Raw genomic sequence first — 12,973 nt, forward strand, 5'->3', positions numbered from 1 at the left:
CTTTTCCTCACCTTATGCCAACACACAGTTTCCCTCTGAGTTTCTGTGGTCCTGCCAATGTCAGTTACTCTGTTATCCACTCCAGTTGTGTTCAAAAGCTTGCGTTACAGCATGGGTTACACAGCTTGAATACAGGAGTCCTGTGTCTTTAAGTTTTGTTCCCACCTGAGGTCTTAACTACCTAGTCTGGCTCAATATTGGATACATTGTACCAATTTAACAAGATTTCCAAGTTTGAACTGTGCTGATGAATCACAGAAGGCTATAAGGCCTGCTTGTTGTAGCCCTCTAAGACAGGAGTTGTGCCCCCCTGCACTACATTGACCCCTCATGTAAGTAACATAATTCCCTTATCTTGGTTGTTGTATCCAATTGCCATAACCTACTCCTCTCTTCTTCTACACTGATGGAGAATCTGTGTTGCTCTCACCTGACTCTCTGGTTGTAGGACGTTCTCTTGCGTTTCTTGGGCCTCCTGTAGCTCTTTCTCCAGCTGCTCCAGTCGAGCCACTCGAATCTGCAAGAACAACCAGAGCACAAATTACAATGAAGAAAGCCAGGAAAGGAGAATCTTGGAGTAATGTGGATTGATAAAAAAAATCCCACATTCCCACTCTCTTCTCCAGCCTGCCATATAATCTGACACATTTGAAGCTAATTTCTTCAAAGCCCTCTTAACCTGAAATGCCTTGTTTACCTGCTCTGCAAGCACATTCCTGCAAAAAATGATGTCTAGCTGAAAATGTATAAGCATTTGGAAAAGGGTGAACATAGTGTTCAGCTTTCCAAAAAGTATTGTGTTTAAATGAGAAATCTCAATCTTAACATCATCTTCAATCTCAAATGATTGATCCATTACCTATTGGTCAGTCAGCCCATTAGAGAGATGGTGTGCACACCAAAACCTAGGAGAGTTGAGACCTAAGAGCAGGAAAGTGTACAGAACTGCTGGGTTACAGTAGGTTGTAACCACAGAATAGGGCATGCACAACCCTTAGAGACATCCTAAGAGCTAGAAATGCCCAACAGGTTCCAACTGCTGGACATTGAGTTGGGCAGTGATGGCTCCGGGGGTGAAGGGAGGGCAGAGCACCATGGTACCCACTCCCCCTGAGAACAGGGAGGTAGTTATGGTAGGAGACTCGATTTTTAGAGTTGTAGATCACACAGTGTGTTCTAGTGATAAGGAGACCTGCATGGTATCTTGCCTGCTTGGTGCTCAGGTTGTAGATCTCTCTAAACTAGTAGATGGGCTACTGGCCAAAGCTGGGGGGAATCCACTGGTCATGGTACACATTGGAAACAATGACATAGGAAAAGGTAGGGCAGAGGTTCTGAAAGAAAAATTTCAACAGTCAGGAAAGAAACTGAAGAGCAGAACCTCCACAGTAGTTTTCTATGAAATACTTCCAGTACTACGTGCATGGCCAGGGAGACAGGCAGAGATTAGAAAGTTTAACACTTGGTTAAACTTAAGAACTCAAGTTAGATCCTAGAAGCGAAACAGAATCTTTGTGGGTTAAACTTTTGAATAAAAGATCCGGAGGATTAGTGGTAGGAGTGTGTTACAGACCACCCAACTCAGATATTCAGAAAGATGTTGCATTGTACATTGTAATCAGGACTGCATGTAGCAAGGATAATGGGCATTTCAATTTCCCAAACATAGACTGGGAAAGCCCAGTTGGGGCTACAGAAGCAAAAATAGAAATGGTTGAGATGGCAAATGACTGCTTTCTAACTCAATTTGTCAGGGAACCAGCCAGAGAGAGTGCATGCATTGATTTGATCTTTTCAAATGACCAAGATAGAGTCAGAGGGACACTAGTTAGAGAACCAATGGCAAACTGCGACCACAATATGATTAGCTTTGAGGCATACTTTCAAAAAACAAGGACCAAGTCTAAAACAATGATCTACAATTTTAGAAAAGCAAACCTTGAAGGTATGAGGCGGCACTTAGAAGAATTAGACTGGAGCACACTGGATACAGATTCAGTTGAAAATGGATGGTTATATTTTAAGAATATACTACTTGAGGCTCAGGAGAAATTTGTACCAAAACTTAGCAAATTGAGGATGAAAAAACATTGGCCAAAATGGTTAAATAGAAGTATGCAAAAAAAATAAAAGAGAAAGAAAATGCAAAAGGGATAGAGACAACAAAATACGAAAGAATATGTTGAACTGCAACGAAATCTTAAGAAAGGGATCAGGAAAGCAAAGAGGGAAACGGCAAGAAACATAGCTCTTGGAGCCAAAACTAATGCAAAGAGCTTTTTTCAATACTACAACAGCAAGAGGACAATAAAGTATGAAGTGAAACAGATAAAGGGCAAAAATTGAAGTATCCTGGAAAACGAACAAGATGTGTCAAATGTTCTAAATTAGTATTTCACAGACGTTTTTACAAAAGAAAAAAACTGATAACATGCCACAGGTTAACAATCAGTAAAGTCAAACCCTAAGGATAAATGAGGAGGAGGTACTAAAGGGACTAGCAGAATTCAAAACAAACAAATCACCTGGGCCAGATGGGATATTTCCAACAGTACAATACATTAGGGAAATTATTTATAGGCCGCAAACTAAAATATTCCAAATGACACTTAGAACAGGGGATGTGCCAACTGACTGGAAGATGGCAAATGTCATACCAAAGAAAGGGGACGAAACTGAGTCAGGAAATTACAGACCAATCAGTCTCACCTGTACTATACTATACTGTACTATACTCTAACCTATACAACCTTGAGTTGGGGACAGTAGGAGTGGAGACACCTGATCTAACCATTTGCTTAGTAATCAAGGTCAAAATGTTCAGTCCCCTCTCCCCAGGCCTTTGTTCAGTTGATAATACGACAAAAGAACTACAAACTCAACAGGGCTGCAATTTATATACAATGGGCTAGATTTGTGTCACTGTTGCTGAGGAAAGGCTTGGATTTGTTCAGAAGATTCTCTCACCTGAGTGCGCTGAACCATCTCGTCACTGGTCCCGAATCGCTCTTCCATGACCGAGCGCAGCTGCTGGGCTTCAAACTCCAGCTGCTGACGGATCAGATCCATCTGCATCGAGAACTGCCAGCCAGAGAGAGGAGAGTGACTGTACAGCTCGGGTGACCATATGAATGTGACTATTAACCCTTAAAACTCTCCCTCACAAACAATATCTGTAGTCCCAAATTGTTTCCCCAAGTGGAACCAAACCAGTTTCTGAATTCACCCTAAAATATTATCATGATCATATTACATTAAACGTACTCAGCAACAAAAGAAACGTCCCTTTTTCAGGACACTATATTTTGAAAATAATTTTGCAAAAATCCAAATAACTTTACAGATCTTTATTGTAAAGGGTTTAAACAATGTTTTCCATGCTTGTTCGATGAACCATAAACAATTAATGAACATGCACCTGTGGAACGGTCGTTAAGACACTAACGGCTTACAGACGGTAGGCAATTATGGTCACAGTTATAAAAACTTCAGACACTAAAGAGTCCTTTCTACTGACTCTGAAAACACCAAAAGAAAGATGCCCAGGGTCCCTGCTCATCTGCGTGAACGTGCCTTAGGCATTCTACATGGAGGCATGAGGACTGCAGATGTGGCCAGGGCAATAAATTGCAATGTCCGTACTGTGAGACGCTTAAGACAGCACTACAGGGAGACAGGAAGGACAGCTGATCGTCCTCACAGTGGCAGACCACGTGTAACAACAGCTGCACAGGATCAGTACATCCGAATATCACACCTGCGGGACAGGTACAGGATGGCAACAACAACTGCCCGAGTTACACCAGGAACGCACAATCCCTCCATCAGGGCTCAGACTGTCTGCAATAGGCTGAGAGAGGCTGGACTGAGGGCTTGTAGGCCTGTTGTAAGGCAGGTCCTTACCAAAAAATCACCGGCAACAACGTCGCCTATGGGCACAAACCCACCTTCACTGGATGTGATTTCCTGCAAGACAGGAATGTCAGTGTTCTGCCATGGCCAGCGAAGAGCCCGGATCTCAATCCCATTGAGCACGTCTGGGACCTGTTGGATCGGAGGGTGAGGGCTAGGCCCATTCCCCCCTAAAATGTCCGTGAACTTGCAAGTGCCTTGGTGGAAGAGTGGGGTAACATCTCACAGCAAGAACTGGCAAATCTGGTGCAGTCCATGAGGAGGAGATGCACTGTAGTACTTAATGCAGCTGGTGGCCACACCAGATACTGACTGTTACTTATGATTTTGACCCCCCCTTTGTTCAGGGACACATTATTCCATTTCTGTTAGTCACATGTATGTGAAACTTGTTCAGTTTATGTCTTAGTTGTTGAAACTTTTTATGTTCATCCAAATATCTACACGTTAAGTTTGCTGAAAATAAAAGCAGTTGAGAGAGAGAGGACGTTTCTTTTTTTGCTGTGTTCATGATCACGAAAACTTACTGAAGGAGACAGTACAGGAAAGTAACCTTTATTTTAAATGGATGACAGTGGTCTATGGCCATGATCCATTAGCCCCTCTAAGGTACAAGAAGTGCACTCACAGTGTCAATACGGGGCAGTTCAGCCAGCCGCTGCGAGAGTCCCTGCAGCTGAGAGTAGTACCATCGCCGTTCCTTCTCCTCCTTCTCAATCTCGCTCAGCAGCATGGTCCTGGGATAGTCACACCATCCAATTTGCAAAGTAGGCAGTTATTATATCCCCCATTTGCACACTATCATGATAAACCTATAACCTCCTCATTGGGACTTGTTAATAAGTGTTTTTACACATTTGTTTAATACATTGTGATGTATTGTTATTATGAAAAATCATTAGTGAACCTAGTATATTTGATGTCAATGTATGTTTTTTTTCACTGATCCTTAACAAGAAGGCCTTAACAAGAAGAACAAGTTGAGGGCATAAATAGTGCAGACTGTCATCACATAGCCCGGATGCTTCAGTGGGAGTGTGGGACATTAAGAGATTCGTTGCCTTTCTGTGCCACAGCGATCCCTGGTGTTTGTCGAGTGTCTACGACGGTGGCCTCCACGTCCAGTCCTCAAGGAACAGAACATTTCTGGTTTTCATACCACGTCAGTTCTTCACTGATTCACTGAACTAGGTATGCACTGAACTCAACCAATTTAATCCCCTTTTCTTCGTCTGATGCAGGTGTGGGTTTACGTGGACCTAGAAAACCTGCTGTATTGTGTAGCCCTGGAGAATTGGATTTGAAGAACTTGAGGTTAATGAGCTTGGAGTGTTATTGGCAAGAGATCATCACACCTCTGTCTGATCTGCTGTTTGTGGTATGTTAATCAAACTGAAACTATGTTTGAGGGGACATATATATTGTCTCCATCTCTGCTATGGAGAGTTTTTACACTGAGCTAAGTTGATTAAAAATAGGTTAATGTAAACTTGTGTCACAGTGTCGGGGGTTGGAATGCTGCGATCACTTTCATCAAGGCCCCTACTGCACCTTTTAAAACTGAAGACATGTCTCCCTGTTCGGCCTGAGATCTCCCTTACAGTGACGGAAAAAAGTATTTGATCCCCTGCTGATTTTGTACGTTTGCCCACTGACAAAGAAATGATCAGTCTATAATTTTAATGGTAGGTGTATTTTAACAGTGAGAGACAGAAAAACAACAAAAAAGTTATAAATTGATTTGCATGTTAATGAGGGAAATAAGTATTTGATCCCATATCAATCAGCAAGATTTCTTAAAGGGAGAGCTCCTAATCTCAGCTCGTTACCTGTATAAAAGACACCTGTCCACAGAAGCAATCAATCAATCAGATTCCAAACTCTCCACCATGGCCAAGACCAAAGAGCTGTCCAAGGATGTCAGGGACAAGATTGTAGACCTACACAAGGCTGGAATGGGCTACAAGACCATCACCAAGCAGCTTGGTGAGAAGGTGACAACAGTTGGTGCGATTATTTGCAAATGGAAGAAACACAAAATAACTGTCAGTCTCCCTCAGTCTGGGGCTCCATGCAAGATCTCACCTCGTGGAGTTTCAATGATCATGAGAACAGTGAGGAATCAGCCCAGAATTACACGGGAGGATCTTGTTAATGATCTCAAGGCAGCTGGGACCATAGTCACCAAGAAAACAATTGGTAACACACTACACCGTGAAGGACTGAAATCCTACAGCACCCGCAAGGTCCCCCTGCTCAAGAAAGCACATGTACAGGCCCGTCTGAAGTTTGCCAATGAACATCTGAATGATTCAGAGGAGAACTGGGTGAAAGTGTTGTGGTCAGATGAGACCAAAATCGAGCTCTTTGGCATCAACTCAACTCGCCGTGTTTGGAGGAGGAGGAATGACCCCAAGAACACCATCCCCACCGTCAAACATGGAGGTGGAAACATTATGCTTTGGGGGTGTTTTTCTGCTAAGGGGACAGGACAACTTCACCGCATCAAAGGGACGATGGACGGGGCCATATACCGTCAAATCTTGGGTGAGAACCTCCTTCCCTCAGCCAGGGCATTGAAAATGGGTCGTGGATGGGTATTCCAGCATGACAATGACCCAAAACACACAGCCAAGGCAACAAAAGAGTGGCTCAAGAAAAAGCACATTAAGGTCCTGAAGTGGCCTAGCCAGTCTCCAGACCTTAATCCCATAGAAAATCTGTGGAGGGAGCTGAAGGTTCGAGTTGCCAAAATACAGCCTCGAAACCTTAATGACTTGGAGAGGATCTGCAAAGAGGAGTGGGACAAAATCCCTCCAGAGATGTGTGCAAACCTGGTGGCCAACTACAAGAAACGTCTGACCTCTGTGATTGCCAACAAGGGTTTTGCCACCAAGTACTAAGTCGAAGGGGTCAAGTACTTATTTCCCTCATTAACATGCAAATCAAATGTATAACTTTTTTTTTTTTTTATGCGTTTTTCTGGATTTTTTTGTTGTTATTCTGTCTCTCACTGTTAAAATACACCTACCATTAAAATTATAGATTGATCATTTCTTTGTCAGTGGGCAAACATACAAAATCAGCAGGGTATCAAATACAGTGAGGGGAAAAAAGTATCTCCCTGCTACCACTGCAGAATTTGTTTCTCAACTCACTGCTTCTGAGCACTGCAGATTTCCTGTGGTTATTGTACTGTGACCTTGCTTTTGATTTTTGTTTTTGCCTTTGATCGATGCTTCCATTGAATGCCTCAAGCTTAAATGTTTTCTGCTGGGTCCTATAATTATATATTTGATAGCCTTGTCTAATTGATTTTTGTTGTTGATTACTTGATTTTGCTTGTTATATGACTTTCAAATTAATTCATTTGAGATGACGATCATGATAAAACTGAGCTTCATAAAAGATTGATTGAGGGAATACATTGGGATGGAAAACTAAACTCCAAGCATAGAAAATTGAAGAAATCTGTCTGTATGAAAATTGCTAACTTTCAGAAGCAATATAACAAATCCATTACATAACTGGAAGTTTTCATCGGGTGTTTGCATCTGGAAACCAAAAAAAAAGTTTCCTGCAAAAGACAGACTTTTGACCTACCAATGTATCATTAGTAGTCGATCCAAAATAATTAATTGCTTGATACTCTCTCAGCAATAGAAACTCTCAGCTCAGGGGCCTGCTCTTTAAACAGTGCCTAATTTACCACAAGAACATTGCATAAATATCATTAGCCGGCTTTTGAGAGTCAGCATTTTGCAACCATTAGCTCACAGCAATTGTGCTATGCTAACAAAATGAAACATTATAATTTCTTCAAACTGGACACACAGAATTAAAAAAGGATTCATATGACTCTGGGTGAGTAAGCAATCAGGTTAAAACTACAAAACACCGAAGTATCCCTTTAAGCAGATGAGATTTTTTATCTTTAACCTGTGACAAATTAAACCTTGAGATAAAGAACCACATTTGTGTATTCCAAGTTTTGTTGATATCTTCCATCTATGAATATTGTACATTCTCAGGACAGTGACGCTTAATTCCACTAAAATTTGGCATTGCGAGACCAAAGTGCAAAAAGCAACTCTAGAACTGATCTGTGTGTTACAAATAACTCAGGCAACCAGTAAGACACAGGGCTTGCTGTTTTATAGCAAGAAGAGCAAATCCAGCAAGACTGAACCTAACCTTGACTGATCACTGCCAGTTGGCTATGATGTGATCTAGGTTATAATCACAAGGCTCAACCTGCCTTCCGAGGCTAGGATCCTCTGGAACATGTTTCATTAATACAAATGGCTAAATCAAAAACCTTGGGGTGTCAGTACAGACGTAAAACCTGAGTTGTGAAGTATGGATTTAACTGATTAGCTCACCTCTCTTTGAAAAGCTCCTCCAGGTGCTGGGCTGTGACCCGAGCTTCCCCACAGACCCCCGATTTCTGCAAGCCCCCATCCAGGATGTGTGGGGGTCCTGGGTGCAGTGCAGCCCCCTCACCCAGGAGGGGAGCCCCCTGTCGGGCAGCAATATGGAGAGGACTCCTGTCTCCTTGCTTCCCCACTTCAGAGGAAGAGATGGGGAGTCTATCCTCCCCTTCACTGGCCTGAGGCCCCAGACTCTCCTGGACCACTCGCAGGTTGTGTGGCTGGTACTTCAGCTCGTAATAGTTTGTCAAATCCATATGCAGTTCTGGAAAGGATAAGGTAGGATTTTCCATAAGCATTTTATTTTTCCCTGAATGCCTGGATCAATCCCTGAATGCGTTATCAGGCCCTGTCACCGGTTCACCGCTTTTCCTTCCTTGGCCACTTTTGATAGGTACTGACCACTGCAGACCGGGAACACCCCACAAGAGCTGCAGTTTTGGAGATGCCCTGTCGGCTAGCCATCACAATTTGGCCCTTGTCAAAGTCGCTCAGATCCTTATGTTTGCCCATTTTTCCTCCTTCTAACACATCAACTTTGAGGACAAAATGTTCACTTGCTGCCTAATATATCCCACCCACTCACAGGTGCCATGATAACGAGATTATCAGTGTTATTCCCTCCACCTGTCAGTGGTCATAATGTTATGGCTGATCAGTGTGTATATATATATATATATATACACACACACACACACACACTGACATACATACACAGTACTGTGCAAAAGTTTTGGGCAGGTGTGAAAAAATGCTGTAAAGTAAAAATGCTTTCAAAAATAGACATGTTAATTGATTATATTTATCAATTAACTAAATGCAAAGTGAATGAACAGAAGAAAAATCTACATCAAATCAATATTTGGCGTGACCACCCTTTGCCTTCAATTCTTCTAGGTACACTTGCACAGTTTTTGAAGGAACTCGGCAGGTAGGTTGGCCCAAACATCTTGGAGAAATACCCACAGTTCTTCTGTGGATTTAGGCAGCCTCAGTTGCTTCTCTCTCTTCATGTAATCCCAGACAGACTCGATGATGTTGAGATCAGGGCTCTGTGGGGGCCATACCATCACTTCCAGGACTCCTTGTTCATCTTTACACTGAAGTTAGTTCTTACTGACTTTCACTGTATGTTTGGGGTCATTGTCATGCTACAGAACAAATTTGGGGCCTATCAGATGCCTCCCTGATGGTATTGCATGATGGATAAGTATCTGCCTGTACTTCTCAGCATTGAGGAGAACATTAATTCTGACCAAATCCCCAACTGCATTTGCAGAAATGCAGCCCGAAACTTGCAAGGAACCTCCACCATGCTTCACTGTTGCCTGCAGACACTCATTCATTTACCGCTCTCCAGCCCTTCGGTGAACAAACTGCCTTCTGCTACAGCCAAATATTTCTGTCCAGAGCACCTGCTGCTATTTTTCTGCACCCCAGTTCCTGTGTTTTTGTGCATAGTTGAGTTGCTTGGCCTTGTTTCCACGTCGGAGATATGGCTTTTTGGCCGCAAGTCTTCCATGAAGGCAACTTCTGACCAGACTTCTCCGGACAGTAGATGGGTGTACCAGGGTCCCACTGTTTTCTGCCAATTCTGAGCTGAAGGCACTGCTGGACATCTTCAAATTGCGAAGGGAAGTAAGCATGATGTGTCTTTCATCTGCTGCAGTAAGTTTCCTTGGTCAACCACTGCGTCTATGGTCCTCAACGTTGCCCATTTCTTTGTGCTTCTTCAAAAGAGCTTGGACAGCACATCTGGAAACCTCTGTCTGCCTGGGAGAGACCTTTCTGATGTAGTATAACTACCTTGTGTCTTGTTGCTGTGCTCCGTCTTGCCATGGTGTATGACTTTTGACAGTAAACTGTCTTCAGAAACCTCACCTAAGCTGAGTTTGATTTTCTTCACCCAGTTTTATTCCTCCTACACAGCTGTTTCTGTTTCAGTTAATGATTGTGTTTCAACCTACATATTGCATTGATGATCATTAGCACCTGTTTGGTATAATTGTTTAATCATACACCTGATATGCCTACAAAATCCCGGACTGTGTGCAAGTGTACCTAGAAGAATTGATGCTGTTTTGAAGGCAAAAGGGTGGTCACACCAACATGGAATTGACGTAGATTTTTCTTCTGTTCACTCACTTTGCATTTAGATAATTGATAAATATAATTGTCAGAATATAAGAATAAGAATATAATGTTAACATGTCTATTTTTGAAATCATACTTACTTTTTCAGCATTTTTTCATACCTGCCTAAAAGTTTTGCACATTTCTGTATATGTATATATATATATATATATATATATATATATATATATACACACACACACATATACATATATACATATATATATACATACTGTACAGTATAATCGTACATTTTGAAAAACTACTCACTTCTAAATCTTTTGTAGTCATTTTTGTATTACTTATAAATACATGTTAATTTGGATTCATATGTTGTTTTATTGTAACTTTATGTGAACGAAAAGACACAAATTCGCCCATTTTCTCATTGGAAATAGGTCAATTTCAAAATATAATTTTCTTGGTCACAAAAGCAAAGTTTGTGGAGAATAATAACCATTTTCTATACTTTTGAGGCATAAGCAATTAGGAAATAACACTTACATATTACAACTTATCACAAGCCGTTGTTGGAGTTACTCTACACTGACCACCCGGACATCCTTACAACTTCAATTCATTCAGACCAATCAATCATTCAGTAATTTGAGGATTATATGGAACACAAACCTGAATACCCTTCAGCCTCAAATTAACAGGTTTAATGCAGTTGTCCTAAAACCTGCCCAGAGGTGCCCGGTGATCAAAGACAATAACTTTATTTTAATTAAAGTCCATGTTATTATTATTAATAATAATAATAATAATAATAATAATAATAATAATAATAATAATAAAATTATTGTCTTTTATCTCTTGGTGCCTCCGGGCAGGTTTTAGGACGACTGGTTTAATGTTTAAATTAACAATACCTATAGTCTTTAGAAATTAATGATTTAGGGTAACCTATAAAACCTACTGGACTGGGGCTCCTCAGGCCAAGGCTTGGAGATCACTGTCCTGTAGAGGTGTACTTCACTACCAATTTTATGAAAACTGACATTGTAGATTGATTGAGGATATAGCAGGGATCAATCATCCAGATTCTTGGCATTTAGCTTACACAATGACTCCCTCCACAAGAAATCAGTTTTGTAGCCACTGTCAAGACCTTCTTTAACCTTTGAGGTTCAGGCTATAAGTTGGGCAACATCCACTACTGTATTGTGTTCTTCAGCTCTCCCTGATGCTGTTTAGGGAAGCCTGGGCAATTAGTGTATTTCATTCACACCTGATTATCTTTAAAATTCATTTCAGAACATAAAACACAGAAACTGAAAAATAAACATTATGGTATCATTTAATAAAGCATACTGCTACTATTGGCTGAGTTATTAAACTTTTAAATTCTAGTAGACATCCACAAGACTAAACTAGAACCAAACTTTCTGAAGACATCCCCAAATGGCGTACCTTTGAGCTGGTCCAGAACGTCAGTCCTCCCAGAAGAGGCCAAAGTTCGAGCCTCCTGCTCGAGTTTACACTGCAACTGCTTCAGCACCTCCTATGGGGGGAGGGGGGAGAACTGTCAGTGGCTGTCTCTGCTTCAATCCTGCTGCATATGACAACACAAACTACAGGACTACTGTCTGTGGTTCTATTAAGTGCCCTATTGGCCATCTGCATAAAAGTACCTCTTAGTTTCACCATTGAGTGGTCCAAAGAGTTTAATGTTGTTGCACAAAACATATTAATATAATATGCTTAGTATAGACATCTATTTCTTACTTATGCAATACTTCATATATTTTATGTAGCTGGCACCTATACTCAACTGGTACTAATCACCAAGATGGATATATAAATATACACACACACATTAATATAATGGAGATATAGCAATCTTGTGACTGCAAACTAATGTTTTTTTTTACAAAATAATTATAGTACAGCATGTCCAAAATTTATTGTAAATTGGGTGTACAAACGTTATAGGAGCTCCTGTGTGATCCTAATCCCAAACTGTAATCAGCAGCTGTATACTGTCCAAACAAACGTCTTTAAAGTTTATTTTCTTCACTGGTGTTTTCACCATCATCAAATATATAAGACTATTTCAATGTATAGTGAATAATTTCTTCCAAACCAACATAGATAAAATAATACAAACAACAAATTGTTCCATTAGCAATCTTGTTTAACTGGTGTGTTTTAAAACTGGTGCATTTGTGCATGGGTTGCCTGTCTTAACTGCAATCCCATGATCCTCTGTAAGCAGCTCAACCAAAAAGACACCGTGGACTCAATTCCAGAATAAAAAAAGAGGATTTAAAAGCTGGTCCAGCTGTTTCTGGCATTGCAGCACATGTGTTTCAGGGAGGATACGGGGGGTGTTATGATGAATGCTCTGGCAGTTTTGACTTAGTCCAAATACACACTGGAGGTTTTCAAGATTAAGCAGGTGCATTGTCAAAATATTACATACAAAACATACAATTAAGTAGGCTGCATGCTGTGAGACTTTCATTTTTCTATATCAAAAAAAGGTTAAAAGAAAG

At 41.1% G+C, this 12,973-nt stretch overlaps 1 protein-coding gene across 1 annotated transcript in view; it reads right to left on the reverse strand.

Annotated features, from left to right (window-relative positions):
• apc2 (APC regulator of WNT signaling pathway 2) overlaps positions 1-12,973 on the reverse strand; it is a 71,350-nt gene that overhangs the window by 31,770 nt on the left and 26,607 nt on the right. Inside the window, exons 3-7 of the mRNA XM_066696401.1 lie at positions 11,889-11,979; positions 8,295-8,607; positions 4,541-4,649; positions 2,968-3,081; positions 431-517 (exon numbers count right to left, since the gene is read on the reverse strand). Of these exons, the coding sequence (XP_066552498.1) occupies positions 431-517; positions 2,968-3,081; positions 4,541-4,649; positions 8,295-8,607; positions 11,889-11,979 (714 nt within the window). The remainder of the gene's footprint in view (positions 1-430; positions 518-2,967; positions 3,082-4,540; positions 4,650-8,294; positions 8,608-11,888; positions 11,980-12,973) is intronic.

This window comes from Amia ocellicauda, chromosome 22 (genome assembly GCF_036373705.1).
Source record: "Amia ocellicauda isolate fAmiCal2 chromosome 22, fAmiCal2.hap1, whole genome shotgun sequence".
NCBI lineage: Eukaryota > Metazoa > Chordata > Actinopteri > Amiiformes > Amiidae > Amia > Amia ocellicauda.